This window comes from Vanessa tameamea, chromosome 13 (assembly GCF_037043105.1).
Source record: "Vanessa tameamea isolate UH-Manoa-2023 chromosome 13, ilVanTame1 primary haplotype, whole genome shotgun sequence".
NCBI classification, from domain to species: domain Eukaryota; kingdom Metazoa; phylum Arthropoda; class Insecta; order Lepidoptera; family Nymphalidae; genus Vanessa; species Vanessa tameamea.
Window position 1 is genome coordinate 6812768 of NC_087321.1, and position 23193 is coordinate 6835960.

Sequence of the window (23193 nt, forward strand, 5' to 3'; positions counted from 1 at the left end):
AATATTTTTTCTTTATGGCTGATGTCTTCCACGATGCGATTATCAAATAGCCAACTACGCAAGAGTGGCTTTCGTGCACAAGCGTATGCGCAAACATTACGGACCTGGCTTGGACTCTCGCCTCTCGGTTCAAAGTACGCAATCTCACGACTACATGCCCAGTCTCACGGCCTCATCGGTATCCATATCGCCATACTAATATTATCAATTTCCACCACAGAACTGTTACCGAGAATAACTAATTAGAAATACCCGAAAACACGATCGCAGTTGATTTAATTCCCCTATCTGACGTATTATTAAAATTCTATTTCCGAATTTCTTTTTAGATTCTATTTAGTCTTTTCAACATATTAGATTTGAGGATGTTAATATATGTTTATAATACAAGTGTTACGTATTCGCAATGGGGCAGACCTGGTGCTGACGTCACGCTACGGTGCACGTTATAAAATGTTTTCCATTAAATGGAAAACATTTAAGCTCATAAATATTCTTCAATTATCCTGTTAGCAATGACGATATTTCCATTATGAGTCAGTTTGATGAAATACGTTTTAAAGTACTACCTCTATGGTATAAAATGAACGAGTTGAACATAATTTGAACACCATTATATAGAAATTTGCAATACCTCGTTGGTCTAGTGGATAAACGTAAGGCCGCGAACGTCAGTTCGTAGGTTTTAACTCCAGTTCGTGTCGATATAAAGTTATGTAATTTTTCAATCCATTATTTCTAAATAGAAATTCGGAGTCTGGAAAGTGTGTATACTCCCGTTTCTCGGACAGCATGATAAGCTATTGGCCCTGCGCCGAAACTCTTCGATTTTGTCGAATTTCCCGTCCCATTAGATGACGAGAGTGAGGGAACAAAAGGCACCCGAGTTTGTGCAAATACACAGAACACCATACTCCTGTATTTTCCACATTGAGATGAGTAAGTTTTAGATCTGTTTTTGAACGATGGAGAACAAAAATGGCAATAAAATCATATTTAATTTTTTTGTCACTTTAGTGAAATCGCCAAATCTGATAAAGTTCCTTACTGACGTTCTTTAATCACAGGTCATGATCATTAGTTAGTACTTTGTGCAATTAACAAAAAAAAACTCAGCGATAATATCCGTATTTTATATTTTGTGTATAATTTCATAGTAATAATGTATTCAATGCAATCATCAGAATGCAATTACAAAAATGCGTACAAGGAAAATATATTTAGCCGGTTACGTCGTCCGCAGAAGAATCTCATCCAATAATTACATATTCGAGACGTTAAAAGAAGTCAAGAAGATAGACTAAAGAGGTGTTATTCTAGTACATGAGGTAAATTATAATATTTATTTGCAAATCCAATTTGCATGATGCAACAACGTGTATTATTGGCAGCAATGCGGAGGAATTTCATGGCATATTACACGGCTGTGGGCATTAAAGAGGAGAGATGTAACCAGTTCACGTCGGCGGAGTTTTTTTTCTGGAAACGGTCGGGTTAACGCACGTTACCTATAGGGTTGCTAACTAACTTTGAAACAACAAAAATAACGATGCAGTTTTAAGATAAATAAACCATAATAAGTTTTATTTGTGTAATTAATAATTATAAAAACTGTTTTTGAAGTCATAAAATATCTTAAACATTATTTTTATTGCACTACTAAGAATAACATTACAAAATAATCATTTTCTAGTATTGCTACATTTTGTAGTTATTTATTTTCATTAATTTCGATTTTTCTGAAGCCATTAGTAGATGAGGTAAATAATTTTATTTTGCAAACAAAAGTATAATTAAAAAGGCATAATAATAAATTTGAGAACCCTAGTTAGTGTGTGTTGTTCTCAGCAGCTGTTGCTCAGTTTCTATAGATATTCGTTTCAATACTACAGTGAATTAAAGGTAATACTGATAAAACTACAAAACACTAAACCAAGAGTGCAAATGTAGATGTATGAAAGTGTTCCGAAATAGTGTTAACAAACCGGTTTCGGTATCGTTCCCGAAATTCCGTATGTCCAAAAAAAATTATTTTAATATTTTCCTCTAGGGTGTGTAGTATATTTTTGATGTAAATTTATTGATGATTCATGTTTTTTTTTGTTTTTACGATGTCTAGTATAAGTAATACTGTATTATAGTATACTAATCAGTTATTTCACCACTCCTCAGCGTTACGTTGTTTTGTTTTGTTCCGGTTTAAATTAGGTACAAGTGAGCCATATGAATTATATTTTTCTTTTAATGTAAAGGAATACTAAATACTTGGTGGTTGTGGTGATCTTTGGGGGAGGCAAATGTCCAGCAGTGGACGTCCTTTAGCTGAGAGATAACATGAGACTTAATATTTCTTATATCACCAATACCTATGAGCGGTATACTTACCATCAGATAACTTTTTTGCTAGTCCACCGCCGTGTAATTAATAATATAAAACAAACAGCGTTATATAACTAGAATATCTAACATAAAAATCAGTTTTTAATTTCTTCCAATTGATATATTTTTATCATCTGATTCACGCGTTCATAGTTAATAACAGAACATTAGCGCTTTTAAATACAAATTACACATTCATAGTTAAAATCGTAAATAATAACAAAACGTACATAAATGCAACTAAATAGCAGTCTCCTTGTAAAATAGAGTTCGAAAATTTTATTAATTATGACGCAATGTTAATGTGAAAATTATAACAATATATTAATCACTCGATACTCACTTCTCGTGTGGTAGAGCTTCCACGTGCCGTCCTTCGACACAGTCGCGATGTGCGACGTATCCACTGCAAAGGCCACGTCATAAACACCGGACGTGTGTCCCGTCAGCTCGTATGCCTTTGTCACCTGTTTGAATTCACCGGTTCGCGTGAAACCGACCTCCATTACTTTAACGTCTGGCGAAAAACCTGTAGCGACTACGAAGCGACCGCATGGTGATATTTTGGCTGTATGAGTGTTCATGAGGTAGGTGTCGAGCCGGTGAAGTTGTTGTCCTTTTAGATCCCAAATAATCATATCTGTTTTCGACGTACAGGACATTAAGAATTTGCCATTGCTGGAAATTCCGAAACCGATTACGTCATCCTCGTGAGCCTGGAAAACAGTGAAAATACGCTTTGTTAAAACAACAAGGATAACAGCAAGCCGCAATTAAATGACTAAAAAACATTGCTCTGAGGAAATCGATTTAGTCTGCAAACTATCAATTCATTTTTTTTTGTTACAATTAAATCAGATGAAATAAATAAAAAAACACAGAAATAAGGACACCGGACGTTCTAAAATCAAGTTCATATAATATATAAAAATCAATAGCATATTATAACAAGCCATTGTCATCAAGAACATTAAGATTTCAACATGGAAAATCATCCAAATCCGTTTACATATGCGACAAATAAACATATTATATTTAGATAACCTTGCTTTCTATAAGAATAAAATAAGGATATTTCAAATCGGGATCGGGAAAGAGATACGATTGATAACCATTAATTAATTTTATATTCCTAATATTAATTATAATATGGGTTAAAAGTTGCGTAATCGTGTCACAGAGGTAATTTTCCGTCAGCGTTTTTACATACAAAGTGCTAATAGCCTTCTAGAAAGTTACGGTGAATTGATTTAAAATAATCGTCCTTACTATAGATCAATTATAAATAATATGGGGCATTATTTTCATAATTCAATGGTTTTACATGTAGATTACTACATTTAGAAGAGCCAGAAAGAAGATTATAAAGCGTTTTGTTAAGTAGGTATAACCAATAAAAGTACAATGCGATCCGCTAATTTCACCTGGTTAAGACTGATCAATGGAGAATTGTGATATTTTAAAGAAACAATACTAACAGATATTTTTACACCATTTGTGCGTAATTGTGCTTGGTTAGAGTGAGTTGCTAGATAAAAATTATATGACGAATAAAGAAGTTATTGATGATATGTTTTTCATCTAACGCATGCGTAATAAATGCTCTCAAAACATCTCGAGACAAATAACGCAGGCCATATCAAGTCTTACGTATGAAAAAAACATATTGCGCATTAGTTATACTAAGGAAAAATCACGTTTGTCAAGAATTGTTTCTGTCTAAGTAAACACGCGGCCGTGACGATGTCGCCAGCTCACCGCTTATTAGATTAGCTTCGAGATCGGAGGGTAATGCACTCTGGGACAAACAAAACACCTTATTTCTAAAGATCGAATATTTATTCCGTCGTATTGCAAGGACAATTGGTATGCCCAAGTAATAATAACTATATCATTAGATAAACATGCAATTATTATTTTTTTATGTTAGATTTGGCAAACAAGCAGGAGGCTCAACTGATGAAAAGTGACTACCACCGCCCATGGACATCTGCAACGCCGGGGGGCTTGCAGGTGCGTTACCGGCCTTTCAGGAAGGAGTACGCTCTTTTCTTGAAGGTTCCCAAGTCGTATCGGTTCGGAAAAACGAAAGAAGGTTACACAGAGTGGTTGTGCGAGGCAGAAAATGTCTTAAAAATCGCGCTGTTGTTGATTTTCGGACATCTAGGTGGTGTGGGTGATATTTTGAATTTTGACGAGATGTCCGAAGGTGAAGGTTATTTGTAAAAACTTGAAATTCAATAACACCCCACGTCGGCCCTATGATTCGGCGACGTTTGGTCATCTTGTTCATAATCATAAACATAACATAATCAGCCTGTAAATTTCCCACTGCTGGGCTAAGGCCTCCTCTTCCGTTGAGGAGAAGGTCATCTTGTTCACAATACCAATATTTTTTTTACATTGTTGGCAAACAAACATAATATAATTCCAAAAAACATTATGAAATCTTGAACCCTTAATTTTATAACCATTTATGTTATTTAAAAAAAGTAAGTAACCGCAAACGTCTTAGAGATGGGCTAAGAAAAATTTTAACATTTCAACGTATTCCATAATGTTGCGTCAGTGCGGACTGATGAATATACCTATATATGGCAGAGTTCCATCTTACACATGCAAGTTTTCTCACGATATTTTACTTTTGCATTGAGCTCGAAATGTTATATAAACACAAATCAATGAAATAAAATCTCAGTGATCGTTAGCCTGATTTCACCAGGGATCTTAAACTCAAACCCAAACTCAAACTCAAAATTCCTTTATTCAACATAGAAGCACATTTACTTATTGATGGTCAAATTAAACACTACCACCGGTTCGGAAAAAGGAACACCCTGACCTGAGAAGAACCGGCGTAAGAAACTCAGCAGGTCTTTTTTTTTTTAAGTGAAATTCACTGAGCTATCTTATATATATTTTATAATATGAGATATAGGGGGGGGGCTATATCTCATATTATAAAATACAATAAGCGTAAAAGCTGTTTCGTATGCTTTAGTCAATTGTAAAAATTGTTACATAAGACATTCTTTAAGTTTGTTACTTATAGTAATTTAATATGCCATAGTAGCCGATTTCTACAACAATAATGCTATTAGGATTTTTTTGTAAATAACAACAATTAGTGACAATTTACAAATTAACATTAAGATAATATGTGTACGAACCGGTTGTAATTTGTTTCGATAAAGTCATTATAATATTATCGATCACCAGTGACAGCGTGGTGTATACAATTTTTTTAAAGCAAATAATTATAATTTCGCCCTGACCTAAATTCAGACTAGGCGGCCAATTTTTATTTATTTCTATGACCCTTGCTGTCAGTTCGATGGGAGAAGAGACATTAGGCGCAGCCTTTATGTGAAATTATAACTACTATTGAAAATTTACTGACAGATATAACTATGACCCAATAATTCTTTATTCGAACCCGGAACGATCTTTTTAAGTATTTTTAATGTATAATTTTTAAATCTATTGTTAGTGATAATTATTTCCCTAAGATATATGATAATGGATCAAAACTCTACATTGAAAGTGTGAATTATATAGTAACCGACAAAAAAACTTAGTAGTGAATCTTTTATACGAATTACTATTACTAATATATTAATTATAGGTGTTCATTATTTACAATAACATTTTGTATTTGCATTAGAATCAATAAATAATACAGTTAAGCCTTTAAAACATCAATACATATTTCCTATTAATATATATTTAATGTAAACGTAAAAATGTCTGTGGGATATTCTTATATAATCCTATAATAGGTACACTCAATGTATACAATGAGAACATGAATAAATGCTGAGATAAAGTTAACAAAACAGATTGACTGCTACTTATGCAGTCCAAATAATCAGCATCGTGTTTTATGTAGGCACGCTCTCGAGGAAATATGACCGTCGAACCTTCCTGTAGCTAAAAATATATACTCGAGGCTGCGCGTGCGACGATCCGAGCGTATATCTACACAATACAAGGTACGGTAGTCGGTAGGTAGGTAGGTACAATAACGCCATTGTTCCAGAGGAAGGTCGCACCAGTGATAACGAACATAATGGCTGTCTGGCGAAGTAGTCAGCACTCACTCTTCAATCCATAAACAGACGATAGATACAATGTGACAAAACCTGCCTAACGCGGGAACAAAAGGAATCATATTCTATATAATTTAAAATCTAAAATTGTATCTAAAAATTTTAAAGATTTAAAGCTCATTTACATGAAGGAAAGTTGAAGACGACACGGAAAGATTTTCCGGAAGTAACTCCTTTGTGTTCAGTGTAAAGATCTTAATGTATTCAAATAACCTTGGAAGTAGATAACGTTTTTGTCATTTAAACTACGAGTTCATTTCTAAGTCACTCCGAAATAAATACACTTAAAACTTACACGTAGCGCATACATAATCGTGATAAGATTAGACTAAAATGTTTATTCTACGTTAAGTCATTAAAACTCTTAACGGTATGCGTACTAAGTAAATTTTGAATTCCAACCGCTTTTATTCGATACATAAACATGAAAATTACGCTGCTCGTGTCAATAGTCAAATCTTTATGCAACAATATTACACACCAAAATCTTCCCTGCATCGCGCTATTTCCATTGATAAAAGTTTTGTATATATTAACATAAGAGTTATTTTTTTTAACCATTACTTAAAAAAACGTCTACTCATATATCAGCACATAAAGATAACGATATCTGTAACCTATATAATTCAAATCGTACGTTGTGTAGCGTTCCATTTGTAATAAATACTTTTTAGTCATCCATTGTCGTAATCGGGAAACATAGCGGTATCATTATGACCTAATAACGTATGATACTGAAATCGATATTAATAGTGGCTTATAATTAATGTCTATGTATCGTTATTACATCTGCCCGCATTGTTATTGTATATTTAGGTTGCATGTTCTAGAGCGTTTATCACAACGCAAATGTTCTAAGTCGTGACCTGGATGACGCAAATAGATGTTGCTGAAGATATAGGTCGGAAATGGTAATATCGTTGGGAGAATGAATGAGAATAAATTTGAAACAGATACAGATAGTTCGGAGGATTATCGTCTCGGATAGAAAATTGTTATTATAAATTATATTATTTACTTGTAACGGATTTGTGAATTCGTTGTCGTTAAAAACAACAATTCAAAAATTTTACTCATGGACATTACATACCTATTATAAATATATTTTTTATATATGTATAGCACTATATATTGTTATTGTTATTTTATTTAATATATATATGTTCAATGTATAATAGTTTTTGTTTTAATTATAAAAAAAAAAAGATTATAATTTTGCCGACCCTTTCGCAAATGTTGCACAAAACAAACAATATTTCCTTCTTATAACTTAATAAAGTTTTTATTGAAGTGGAGAAAACAATAGCAAGATTGTTTAGAATTTAATTAGAAATTGAAAGATATATTATGATCATGTTCAATGTATTTGCCATGATAATTTTATTACGCATTGTGTTTATTTAAAAAAAAAGATAGCAGTGTTGTTCGAACAATAATGAGAACTTAACTTAGACAATCTTGAAAGTGGCGCGCTTCATGTTACTACGTAGCGAAATCTTGTGATCTCGTCTCACACATCGTATTCAATAATCATTTCTTATTTAATAGCCACCAAACAAACAGCAAAACAAACATTCTTTAGTACATTGTAATACGCTCATTCACTTTACTTTTCAAGTTTATTAGTTAGTTACACACATATTAATTTCAGTTTAATATATTATCGAGTTGTACACGAACATTGCGGCCTACTTAGTTACCAGTCGAACTCGGTCTTGTTTCAGGAGACTCTGCTCTCCTATAACACTTCATACTTTTGATATGTTTTAGTGAATTAGTCACAAAGTATTTTGTAATAAACCAAACGCAATCGTTGATCAGATATAAAAATTTAAGAACGCAAAAAGTAATTTATGATTAAGAGCAAGGGCTGTTTGTGTAGGTTTTTAATGTGAAATAAATTGAAGGTGAAGTATATACAAACAATAAAGTTTGTGTATATAAAATCAATAAACAGCGTGGGTAGCTTTTACCTGGCGTTTCTTTGTATGGAATTAAATATTTATTAAGCAAATACTGGTGGAAAATAATGATCGTTATGTAATACCCACATCGTGGTAGGTTTAGAGTAAGTACGCCTGGGTAGGTACCACCCAGTCATCAATAATTCTTCCACCAAAAATCGATAATTTATATTTATTATTAGATGTGTTCCGGTTTAAAAACTGTAGTAGGTCAATGTAATTACACATTACAGGCAGAAGAAATAAAACATTTCAAATCTTATGGTTTGCGGCGCGATAGCGAAAAGAATGCCAACCGCAATGGATGCCATTTGCCAGCAGGTGGACCATATGGTCTGCCTGCCAAAAAAAATAAAAGAAAACGCATTTTGGTTCTTTCGTCTTTTTGTTTATTGCCAAGTGGTTATTAATGTATCTCGGTATTATTCTTTGTTCTTTTTTTATTACCATTAATCAAAAATAGAAAAATTGTTTTTATCTCAAGAAATAAAGAGGGTTTTAGGTAACTGCCAAAGTTTTTTGAACCGCAATAAAAAGTTTTCTATATACCAAATTTTTTTATTAATATAATTGTCTAATTAAAATTTAATCATATTATATACACTCTTACATCAAACAGCTCAATTTCGTTTATCCAATGTAAATTGTAATAAAAATAATAATGTTTCGCACTAGAGATACAGTTGTCAGAAAACCACAACCTATATTTGTTTACCTTTTTAATTTAATTAATCATCGTATTATTTGTTACTCCTTAGATCGGAAATTATATTTTACAGCTCTACTGTATAAATCAGAGACCAGTCTATGAAATGTTTTTATGTGTATTTATTAATGCAATTGTTGAAATCTACAATGCGTTTATTTTGACGACGTTTTTACGTCTTTATATTTATTATCCAAAACTGAAACGGTAGGCATGTCCCACTCAGTATGAATTCTAAAATCGATCAGCAAAGATTTGTATATATATAATAGATAGAACAAAATGTAAACTAGAATCCCATTGCCAGCGCTTAGACAAGTTGAATCTGAATTTTAAACTTTGTTACAGCAAACTCAATAAGCGAAGAATAATTTGATAGGGAAATATGAAAAGGTAATATGCGACTACTTACTTTTTTTTATGTCATTTATAGATAGATCGAAATGGCCTTTCATCGCTGTCAACAGCGTTTTAATATTTTATAATAGTTTTTAATATTTATTAATATCAAAAAAATACTATATTAAAAAAAGTCGCCATTATACAACTTTAAAAAATGTTGATTATTAAATTCATGTTTATGATAATTAAAGTTCTTAATTACACATTCGCAACCGAGAACTTTATAAAGTAATTAACAAGGAACTGTACAATTAAGAGTAATAAACATTTAATATGAATAGGTCGTATTTAAATCTTCTAAAGATTATTGAAGAAGCCATAGAAGTTTCAATTTATATAATAAAACCAATTATATAACTGTTTCTATTATTTCATGGAAGTCGAAATGGTCCCTTAGATCGGAAGCAAGTGCTTCTTAACCATAGCAAACCAATAATATATCTTAAGGCCTAATTTCGTTTATAAGAAACATAATCTCGTGGACGATTTCCGCCAATCGGAGAAAAGGTTATTATTTTACGGCGCCAATGTATATGGACACTGCCTACTTATCGCCAGGTGACCCATTTGATCTTCCGGCAACCCATGTTAAAAAAAAGCATTGACAAATCAAAGAAGAAATTTGAATCGTCAATTTCCAAAATTAAATCGAAAGTCAAGCATTTCGTAATGTAAATTCCACCTAACACCTAACCATCCACCCAAAAAGACAGTAAATGTAGGTATATCGAACTATTTTTCAAGCTATTTTTCTAATTTATTATTTATTTCTTACTAATAATACAGACACTTCCTGCTCTATTTATTCGTGCGTAATAATAACGACAGTGTATTTTTTTATTAATATAATAATATTCATAATTCAAAATAACTATGAAATAAAAAAAAATACTCAATGTCATGTTTCTATGTTAATCTTTCCTAATATATCAAAGTTAAAAAGTTCTTTTGTTATTTTTGTCTGAACTATTATAATAGATTTAAAAAATAAAATTACAGTTGATAAGCCATATTTGTTATTTATAATATAATATACTACATCCAACAGAGACGGATCACGAACGCGAATGAAAACGCGCGGAGCAACTAGTTATTTATAAATAAAGACACTATGTCTACACTGTACAACATTGTTACCGTCACTTTTGATGTGTTTTTAAACGTACATTTTCGCTTTACGTAATCGTTTTTTGGTGTGCTGTTTCAAATGCTCGCTAACGTAACGACAGGTTTCAGAATACTACCATGCAATCAATTCCTATAACAATGTAACTATGTATATAAAATGAAATTTTTCCTCTCAGCAACAAAATGTAGAAAAATATACTTTGGGATTAAGTTATGATTAGCCCACAGCTGGGCAGATACACGATAATAATTTACAAAAAGTTTGTAATGTAAGAAAAGTTGATACAGATTTGCTATTTACACACAATTCAAATTTCAATATTCACTATATACTCAACTAGATTGTAACCCGCAATTTACGTTTAAGAAGCACGCGTCCTAACCACTGAGCAACTTGCTCTTGATTGCTCTATTATATGTATCAGGTATACATAAGACTTTCTAAAACAAGTGCAGTATCTTTAATGCGTTTTCATTCAGTTATGGAAAATGGATTGCAAACACAAGTACCTACTTGAAAAACTTACAAATAATTGTTAAGATGTGATCTGCCAGATCATTTATTACAAGATACACAATCATCGTACAGCTCGCGCAGCGGCGTGTTTTATTGGGACTCATTCATCTTTAATGTTTTACTTACATGAAGAAAATACAAGGCAAGATGACATTCCAATGATAAATTAAACGTTATAAGATATTTAATTTAGACGTGTAAAAAATTTAATTAAAAAAGACATGAATTTCTTTTTTTTAATGTATGTATGCGAGATATCTCTTTACGCAAAAACTCAAGTGTAAACTACAATGAGTGTAATTTAATTAATTCTTTGAGATTACTTTTACAAGAAGCTATTACTCTTTCATAATTAGTAATTAAATTTATTCTACACAATGTTAATGATACGCACCAATTACGCAACTTCGACGTAAACGTCGCTTATTTATTTTGCTTTCAAGTCAGTTAACTTTTAACAGTTAACTTCATAGAGCCTTTTTAATTAATTTACTATAGGAAAGTTTCGTCGTCAACTATAAGAATTAAAATTTTTCGTTCATATTTACTTTGATTTTAAGACGGATATGTCTCTTGTGCTACAAAGGGCAACACTGACTCAACCGCTCTTTAAACCCGTACAAATATTAGTACAAATATAGCAGTTGTGTGTAGATCAAGTAAAAAGTTGGATAATACCTAGATAGACTTACACAAAGCACTAATAAAAAAAAAATACACACACCGCCAAAATTTATTAATAAAATAAAATAAAACTAAAAGTAGTACAGTCTATCTAATCTTTAATACACCCATCTATCTGTAAAGAAAATTTAATTAATGACCTGCAACATTGTAACATTTTATAAGGCGATTGTATTAGAACAATTCTAATTTAATTTCGAATTATAATATTTACGTCATATTTCGTTGGATTACACACTAAATATTAAGAATAAGTCTTTAATAAGGCATTATTTTAATTAATAAGCTTTCGTAACACATATTTTGCGAGTTATTAAAACAAACGATAAGATTTAATATGATTTAATATGACATATTGAGGTTGAATAACAGATAAGAATAAAACAACAAAAAAAGTATTCAAATATTTGAAATATATATTTGCCACCGTAAAATTGTAAATATCGTTAGATTATAATCTATTCCGCGATATTTTAAATTACTGAAAGATTGTGAACCGTGACATACTGCTTACAATTTAACGCATTTTTTTTCGATAGATTAAAATCTATCGAAGTGGATTTCAGATGAATTATAAAAAGCCCTAACCTGAACTAACCGAATAATTACAAACATTCTCCGTTCACAATCTTTCGATAGCTCACAATCTCGCGGAATAAGTTATTATTAGTTAAGAGTTAGATCAGTTAATAATCGTACGGTATTTATAATTTTACAGTTATATACATATCTCTGAAAGCATAAAAAATACAACAATGTTACACAAAAACTCAAGGAACTTGTTGCGAAATTCGAAAAGTCGTTGTTTTTAGTGTTGAAAATACAAATGATTATGTGTGAATTGCGAATACAATGCCTCTTATCACTACGTACGAACACAATGTAATTAAACATTGTTAAGGCTTACTACGCCAATCAAAAGTTCTGATTATGATGCATGCATATGTTCCTATTGATGCTACAAAAAAACCGATGTTCTAATGATATAATTGATGAATTACATTAAGTAACCATATCAAAAATATAGTCAGAGTTTGTAGTATTTTATTGTGCAAAATTTTAAGTCAACCGTAGAGGGATTGCATCGAAATTCAGTTGCAAAATTTTATCCAAAGATTGAAAAACGAAAAAAAAAATGTGGTACCGAAATTTAAATATTAAATGTCAGTGTCTACAACTTAAAACTGGCGATTGGGGTAAATCAATTCGGAGAACGGACTTAGCAATAGCGTGATATATTGACCACTGTGTACAAAGAGATATAATATATATAAGTGCAGCCAATAGTCTTTCTGTAGTGATGACGAAGGCGCAGACAGATGGCCGCGCGACTCCTTTGTTGCTAATAATTTTCCGCGTTTATACTTGAAGGATGGATAGGATTTCTGTGCCGATGGCTTAAATTAAATAAACAATTTCGACAAGTCATAGTTATTCTATAGTATTAATAATTGCATTTAAAATGGAAAATTAGCATAGACGACGATCACCATATATATTCGACTGAGGAATATACACTTAATAAAAAAAAACTATGTACGTATTTCGCTGAATATTACTTAGTGTATATTTAATTCAGTAGCAAAGAAATTACTATAGTAGATAAAAAATGCTAACCCGTAACAGGTAATCAATAATATTTTATTGCTATATTTTAACTATGTATTTTATAAGTAAAAACAAAACCGCGTGCTTAGTGATGTAAATCACAAGATGGACTCAATTGTTTAGTGTGATTTTATTGTCCTTTAACATTGTTATACTCCATTGAGGCCACGATATAATATTGAATTTAAAGAGGCACTTGAACTTTTTAAGACGGTCACTTGTACAAACTATCTTTAAATGACTGTTGGAACGAAACTTATATAGTATATTTAACGTATATTTATTTGGAAACCGAAGTATTATTTCAATTTTTATATATGACTAAACATTAAGAAACGTAAAGTACATAAATATGTACAAACATTTTTTTATTAGCAACACTGAACAAAAAAGTATTTATTTACTTAAAGATACCATCAGTGTCGTGTAACATCCTTAATTTTATTCTATATTTTTATACAACAAACAAATATATTTAAATATTCAAAAGAAAACACAACAAATTTTACTTTATATTGAAAATTGAAACAAAAACCATCGATGCAAAATATGAATAACTCGACTGTACTAACGGATGGTTTTAACCTGTTCCGGGTGCAGATTTTTTTACAAGGGTTACATTGAATGGGTAGTTATTTTGTGAGTTTATCAACCGTAAAAGACAATGGACGTAATAACCACGAAAATAGTAACAGCAACAATGAATCACCTTAACAAGAACATCCGTACAGTTTGCAAGCGGTTATCTAAAACATAGCAATTTATATGTTAACCCTTATACGCTACTCCGTGACCACTCATAATAATTTAGTCTCGACTAATTTATCGACCAAATGAGTATTTAAAACTATTTACAATTTATACATACATCATAATACTTAATAATATTTTTACTAATGAGTAGTATACAGATAAGGAGCAGAGAAAACCAAAACAAAAAACAAAATATGAAACAACGAACTTATTTAAAATTAAACACAAATAAGTTCTATTTGTAATGAAACATGAAGGAAATCATCAATAATCATCAATAAAAAAATTAATGTTATTAATAACTGTCATTTGTTTTATTCAAGGCTATCGTACATTGTATTCAAGGCTTTCTGCAGCTATCGACATAAATAATGAAATATCAAATGAAAGTTCTAGCAATATCCGATCAATACCTTTTAGGTTTCATGTTCCATAGAAGGCGGTTCAACGTTATAAAAATAAAAGACAAAGAGGTTCTATTTCATCAAAGTTCGACGTTCCAAAAAAAATTAAATGATTCGTCATCTTTTTATGTATTCCTACCACGAGCTGTTTAGTTGCAATTGTAGATAACTGAGTAAAAGCGAACATTGCATTATGTGTAAGTATTTTATCGAACATTGACTTTTGCACAATTGAACGATTAGCAAAGCTTAGGTCTAGATAGATCTTATTAGTACATTGTGAACACAATACCTAATGCCCTCGTGTTGTGTCTCCACACAAGGCATAGGTTTAATTATAAAAAAATAAAAAAAAAAACATCAAATCGGTTTAGTGGCTTAGTCTAGAAAACTTGACTGGCAGGCATAGTTACTTTCGAATTTAAATTTTCAAAAATCTCCTATAATATATGATATAATATTATCTCCTCTGTTTGTCAACTGATGTTTTTATTTTCAGTAGCTATTTTGTAGCCTTTAGCATTAACAATAATAAAAATATCTACTCTTATTTCTTGAAAATAATTTCGATACGTGCAAATTCTTATAAAATGTTTACCAATAATTTTATTTTATTTTTAATATATCATGTATTCATTCTAATACCATTCAAAATTATTTAAACAAATATAGTCATATATTATAGTTTTATACTGTAATATATACTATGTAATTAGACATCTCTGTTCACAGCAAAAAGGCTACGATGTCGATAAATGAAGCGTGAACATTACTAATTATATGTTTAGAGTTCATCAGCCGTATTCAAGTTCATCCACCGACTTCCTGAAGCAACCGCAAGTTGCTACACGAAACTTTATCAAAGTATTTACAAACATTAGCACCACACCTTCCGGAATCTTATCATTATCAGATTTTACATTATCACTTTCAAGTACGATAACAATAACTGATAATTGCACTGCGATTGTTACATCTTTCGTAATCCTTTAAAGACAAGCGATTACTTACGACAGACTCTCCAAGGTTGCATCGGACACGTACCGATATTAGCGACGAGCGATTAACGTTTGCCAGGAAAAGCATTATTTCATTAACTATGTTAAAAACCTACAATGTTCAATTAGCCCCGACAAACGATTCTTTTCTTTCAATACTTTTATTTCGAGGAGGAAAGACGATGGATGTAGATGATGTTAATGAAACTGCAAGACATGATATTTTCGCAACCACGATTTACATACTATTTTTCACAAATACAACGAGGAATTTGTTGATTCCTATGTTCCAATAGGCAAAGTGGAGACACTTTTATTGCGTTTACGCACGAAAACGCACGTTACGCCACTGATCTTAATACAAGTCTCATTCCGACAAACGAAATGTATTATAAATGTATATGAATCACTTCAAAACTCAATGGTGCTTGACCGGAATTGAACCAGCGATCGTTTATTTAAAGATAATTATATATATTCAAATTTACGTGTTACGCTGGACAATCTCGGTTCAAAATAATTTAATTTATTTTAGTGCAACGTTCTTGGTCTCGCTCTCCATTAAAAGTATTGTTTTCGTAGTAGGAACGTTAACTGTAGTCAATATATAATTTTATTTATAAGAAAAACTTAAAGGTTACTTTTTTAATCAATTTCATTGTACAATGCCGATAGATCAGTATTGTAATTTGGTATCAATGAATATAAATTAAACGAACTTGACTTTATTGCGTCACGTAAAGTTAAATGTTCGTAAGGACATTGTAGCAGTGTCTGCTAATAATATCGAATTAATGCAAAAACTAAATAATTATTTTAACGTTTTTAAAGGTATATAAAAAAATGATTCACTCATATTTTCTTTAGAATAAACCTTTTATGAAATAAAATATTAAATGCAAAAATATAGTTTTATTTAAAAAAAATTGCTCTTCATAATTTACTCTTCAAATAAAACCTTAACGATGGTCCAACGCCCCTAGGACTGGGATAGTGGATCTTAGACCTTAGAGCAATAAATCGGTTTTTGAAGAAAAAAGTTGTCGGGTATGACTCCTATTTTTTTAAAAGTCGATTTACAAAGAGTCGAAATTTAAAAAAAAACAGCAGCATTCCGTGTCGTAATTTTGATTCTCTGGATGAACATTTATATATTTAATAATTATTCTTTCTTTATTTGTGTATTGGAATATAACATGCATTTTATAATAAGTTATCATTATTAAGTTTTGTATATTTTCGATACGTATAATAAAATGTTATATAAAAAAATGCTCGCCCCGGTCTCCATTCTTTCCCATGAGATATCACGTGCGTCTCAAGAGACGGAATGTTTCTTAAAGATCATACGACGTCCAACAAAAGGACCCCATCCCTGTTCATGAGAAACTAGCATCAATTATCTTATCGTCTTCACAACTTGTTCCAGAAGTTTCAGTGAGAGCAGGTACAGGCACCGACATTGACAAATTCCTTTTTGTTCCGTTAAAATAACTAAGCCGGTAAAGTCTACCTGAACGTCGTAAACAAGAAAAACTGCGAGTGAATAAAGAATTTGTATTCTAGTTATAAACTTTATACGATATATTAAATGCTTTATAAAATACATGCGACTTACTATTCTGGTTATATTTATCGTCTCGTTTGTGATATTTGACATATTTTAGTAGTTTTCGTATATTTTACGTGAGACAAAAATCTTATTCATTTATAACTAATAATTTTAAATAAAAAAACATCAAAATGACCGTGAAACATTCTTAGGTAGAATATTTACCAAAATTTAAAGCCGTAAGTAGATTTCTAACCATTTTAAGTATGAAATCTGCTTAAAATTTAATATCCTAGTTAGGTATTCATTTTTGTAAGCGTTCTTTTCAATATGTATATCTATTCAATATATTTAGCTCAATAATCTCCTGTTTTATCTTCTAATTCTTTAAGTAAAGCCCTTAAAATTCCACACATAATTAACTAGTCAGTAAAAGCAATATATTATTATACAAAAAATAGAAAAAAAAAGCTAAACATTAATATTACATAAGGAGCAAACAGAATTAGAGGGTTAGATAGGCACTATTAAAAATATAATGGATTAATAATAATAAAAAAAAGTAATAAAAAAAACTAAAAATGCTTCATTTTTTTTAAACCATTTTACAATGGTTTAAAAAAAAGTAAGTATTACATTTATAAACCCAAAACAATAAAAAATTGCATTTGGTTTACATCTTTGTGCAGTGTTTATACAGTCAAATGATAAGAGAAATATTTATTAAATACGAAAACAATAGCTTTTGTCCAGTAATTTATGACAAAATCTGTATGTCATAAAAAATATTACAGGTACATTACACTATTGCAATATAATTCATTTATGTATAGCTTAAGTTCGATTTCGATTCGAATAAAAATAAAACGTGTGCAACACTGAAAAATTACAAACCTCTTTTACTCAAATTTTTTTTTTGATTTTTTAGATTTTTGAATATTAAGTTTTTATACGTATAAAAACTTAGTATTCAAAATCTCAAGGTAATTTTACTTCAAAACTTTTCTCCGTATTGGTATATGCACATCAAGGCCCCGGTTTGGTGCGAGAAACAGTTCCACCAGGAATAGCATTTCTATACGGGGTTGGCACGAGGCAGTCGGCTAGGTGGGTAATATTTTAACACATCCCTCGCACTACATACCCTGCGCAGAACCCCAAAATAAATAGGCGAAGAGATTGATGATGATGTAGAAATAACAAAGTTCCTCAACCTGAATGAGACACGTGGTATTCGAACCAATTTTTCAGCTGAGGCCAACGATCTATATGTGGGTTTACATTATGACGCCCACCTATTTTCAGCCAGTCTATATTTAATGCGTATTTCACGTTACTGCGATCAAAAGATGCCGAATTTGCGACTCAGGGCCAAACGATTATTATTCTCGAAAATATATTATGGAATCGTTTTTTATTTACATTTCTAACGAAACAGTATCTCTGTCTAGATCTGAGTTTGTCAATAAGTTATTGGGGCTATGGTATATCGTTAAAAATTGCAAATTCTACAGTGCGCTTAAGTAATAAATAACGATTATAAATTATTTATTTGTTAGTAATAAATATTATGTCTTATAATATTTGTTACGCTAAACTTTTTATTACCTGTATATAATACATGTAAATACGTGCAATGTTCGCATTTATCGAACAAAATTGTATGTAAATTTAAAGTAATACTGTGACTACAATATTATAGATCAAGCAACTGCTGTTAGGTTTATGAACTAATAAAAATGTCTATGGTCTTTTATTTGTTCAGCTCTTACGTCACAATCGATGTTCTTAGTAATCGAATATAAAATCGTCTTGCATTTATATAATTGCATCGTTGCATTTGCAATCGTTGAATTTATCTTTATTTTATAAACGTGAATTTTATTCCATTTATATAATTAATACAGATGGAAGCCAAATCACTGGCAAAGTAAATGATTTTACAAATTCATTCTGTAATTAAACCCATCTTAAGGTCAGTGAACATCACCAACTAAAATGAGAGAGGTATCATTATCAATAACACTTAAACGAGAATACATTTAAGCTCTGTTTACACAACGCCGTAAAATAAAATGAACAGATTTTATTATAATCTGTGTAATTGTATGGTAATTGTGAATTTCGAAAGTAAATATTGTAAAAACGTCTCAACTGCCGAACATTTAAGAATAATTTAAATAAAATAATAATAATAATACAAGAACGATTTGTAACAAGTAAATTGTCTCACGAACCACAACACGATGCTTTTACCAACTCGTAAACGAATGTAATAGACCATGTCCGAAATTATTCAATAAACCGTGTAACATGAACCGAGTTAACGTAAACGCGTAAGTAAAAACGATACGCGTAATATATTAATATGATCTTGTTCTCTAATACTATCAAAACACGAAACAACTTCATACGTCACGTAGATAAAATTACGTATACTTCCGTTCGTATGCTATTTGTTTTATATCTATTTTATGTAACATATGTGCATACATTTTAAAATAAATTTCGAGTATTTTAACAATATTATCCGGTTGAATTTTTTTTAAGACTTCCGCGTAGATCTGCTTCTAAAAACGGACAACAAGCGTATTAAGATTTGAGTCATTATGCAAATTGAATATTATGCTTCGGTGTAAAATTGAGGAAGTAAATTGGACATAAGAACTATAAAATATAATATTTTACGATTTGCAAAATTTATAATAAGTATAAAATTTTGAAAATTATAACGTATCGTTAATGTTATCTTGGTCAAATGTTGCGTGTCGACGATGACAACCGTTGAAATACGTATCTATATAAAGTGAAACTGAAAGTAAAAGTATGCCAAGAAAATGTAGTTGCATACAATAAATATTAAATAGTTTCATACGACCGATGACCGCAACGAAACAATTTCTGACGGAAAATAATTACTAAATATATAATTAATAAGCTTATCCGATCGTCTTTCCGGAGGAAGCCTCGTTTAAACGTTTAATTTCGGTTTGTTACTTGTGTAAATGTTTTATGTCCTTTTACAGAAAATCTTACTCAACAATACCTTGTTGTATCGGTACATTCAGTCTATGTACAATATATAATTCAAACATCTTACAACTTCCCTGTAATCACGGCCATTGAATTGCTAACACTGAATTATTTCTATACTTCTAGTTATGCATGTGATTTTTTTTCGTTATTGAAGATTAACGCAGAATCTCATACTAATTTAATTAAACATAATGTTTTCAATTAGATTATCTAAAATGGATAAAAGTAATATTTTTTGTCATAAAATGATGAACAAAGTAAATCGCTAAACTATATAAAAATATATGTACATTTGATTGTAGATTTCTTAACAAGATGTCACGATAAAACAAATGTACTCTTTTAAATTGAACATTAATATAATTCGATGCGGTTTCCACAATTTCATTAAGTAATTTTCTAGAAAGCTCCGACCGGAGCTTTTACTTTTTATAAGTTGATTTCTATAACAGTGTTATGTTCATACCAATTATCTTTAGTGCTTAACTTATTCCCTTTATAATAAAGGCGAAGGTCAAATAGGCGAAATATACGTATTATAACCCACGAGCGGTTTTTTGGCAAAAATTCAAAACCTCGAAAGGTTTCAAAGGATCTTTACATGAAATATTATCCATGCAATACGGAAACAGGTGAATTGTAAACGTAACAATTTTGTCTGTATGTACAAAATTATAGTTAAAAATAATATTTTCATTGAAGTTGCAGAAGTACTTTTTAGTATAATTTATAAAATAATGAGGTACTTTTGGAGTTGGTGTTCCTACTTAAATATACTTTTGACTTGCCTTTTTTGGTTAACAAAGACTCCAATATCAATCGTTGTCAATGGCTGTAATGTAATGATGAATCACACAGCACACCGTACATTTAACTGTTAATTTTGTTAATTTTGAAAACGCTGATAGTATTTCGAATATCAATAAACAAATAGCTTTTGCTTTGAATACAGCCAATAAAAATAAACTCACCTTATCGAATGTAATAACAGGCGTCGCAGATCCTATTGTTCCGTCTTTTTTCTTCTCGATCTTGTATACAACGATGTTGTTATCCCGAACGGTGTGAACGACGAAGGCTTTAGAATCTGGACTCCAGGCTACATGTGATGCGTGATCGAAGTCGATGTTCACCCTTAACGTCTTGTGCTCCTTCACGTTTAAATCGCGGATGTCCCACACGATCACAGATCCATCTGTTTGATAAATTTTATTGTTATTAAATTTAAGCATCGAAATATATATACGACTAGGATTTTTAACATAAGCCTTTTTATGATGTTATCCTCCAAGTATAACTTTTGAATTTAATTCAAAGATGTAAGTGTACTTAGAAATTGATTTAGTATATTACTCGAAGGGCGTCCAGTATTTTCCCTATCACGCACAATTATATCAAGATATTTATTTGTAATGACATTCGGAAGATGGCAGAAGGTGAAATACACAAGATTTTTCATGTTGGTTTCCCAATGCCATGGCATCGCTGACCATGACTGCGAGTCGTTTCATTGCCAACCTCATTTTGACTCACGCGGTAACGTAGGCAGAGACTTGTCGCCCACACTTTGATGACACTTTATAAAATACCCCAAACGAAATTTAAACTCTGCATTTTTAAAGTAAAAATACATGACGAATAGAAATATACTATATAGCATGAAGATTATCGGCTTTAGCAAACAATTGACTCAAACTTAAAATGCTTCACCATTGTATAGACCTAACAGTATCCTTCTATTGTTTCGATTTTACTTTTCCTCTTAAATCTTTTAAACATTTACAATACTTTACCAATCCTAATACTTTTAAAATCTTTAAGTCAGGTAGTGCCATAAATGTCTTTACAATATTATCATTACTCAAGAAGTAAAGGAAAATAATAAAACTTAGCGTCTTAAGACATTAACTGCTTGTTTTAGGCAATGTGCAAATATAGACAGAAATCTAGGTAAGCGTGCAGCAATGCGGGAACCGGTAAAAGGTCATCAGAGCACTGAGATATCGAAACTGAGTCACTGTATCAAGGCCTTTGGATTTCAGGCTGTTACGAGCGCAATTTCAATCGCACTTTAAACGTAAAGTCGTGGACCAGTGACGGTAACTGACCGATAGAGCGTGTAATGCAAACTATTGGTAATCGTAATCCATCTATATTATTAATATAGTCCGTCATGCGTGCCCGCGATTAAGTTATCGTTTGAACCAGAGTCAAGGGAATTTTGCATGTTTGATGAACCGGTTGACTTCAAAACCGTCAAGAATTATTAATTGTGATAAACTATAACTCCAAAAATATTTGTCGCATATGAATGTTTCATTTTCACTTATTAATAAATCACATAGTGTTCCATGTCTGATTTATATAGATTTATATTCCGATAAAACCAACGACAAAGGAAGGATATGATGTAGCTAATAAGCAATTATTTCGAAAGAATAGTGAAACAATTAACAAGCAATTTAGTTAATATCGCCAATTCATTAATTTACACCAGCGGTTCCCGTCAACATTTCACTAATAGACATGCATTTAATTTACGATCATTTTAACATTTATTTATATAATTTTAATTCAGTGTTCAGTTAGCTATTACACCAGACAATTTTTAATATAATATCTTCTATAATATTTTAATATCGGTTACTAAAACGAAAACAAAATAAATCATAGATAAAATAATCAAATTAGAGGTACTAGTAATAACTTTCCATTAAATATGTATGTAAAATTCAAAGTAATAACTCTGAACATTTCTAGGTCTATAATTGACTTACAAAGTTTTAATGTATAATATGCTAGTGCGTACTTAGCACACACAGGACGTACACACGTTAAAGGCTATCTCATGTGTCCATCGTTCGTAAAAAACTAAAGCAATTATTATTACACGGCGCTACAAATAAATCAATTTAAAAACAAAACTTATACAAGTCTTGAAAAATATACTTAT

The 23193-nt window shown here is 30.9% G+C and overlaps 1 protein-coding gene across 1 annotated transcript in view; it reads right to left on the minus strand.

Annotated features, from left to right (window-relative positions):
- Nucleotides 1-23193, minus strand: part of LOC113403673 (transducin beta-like protein 2) — a 70388-nt gene that overhangs the window by 12483 nt on the left and 34712 nt on the right. Inside the window, exons 3-4 of the mRNA XM_064216816.1 lie at nt 21212-21435; nt 2723-3095 (exon numbers count right to left, since the gene is read on the minus strand). Coding sequence (XP_064072886.1) covers nt 2723-3095; nt 21212-21435 — 597 coding nt within the window. The remainder of the gene's footprint in view (nt 1-2722; nt 3096-21211; nt 21436-23193) is intronic.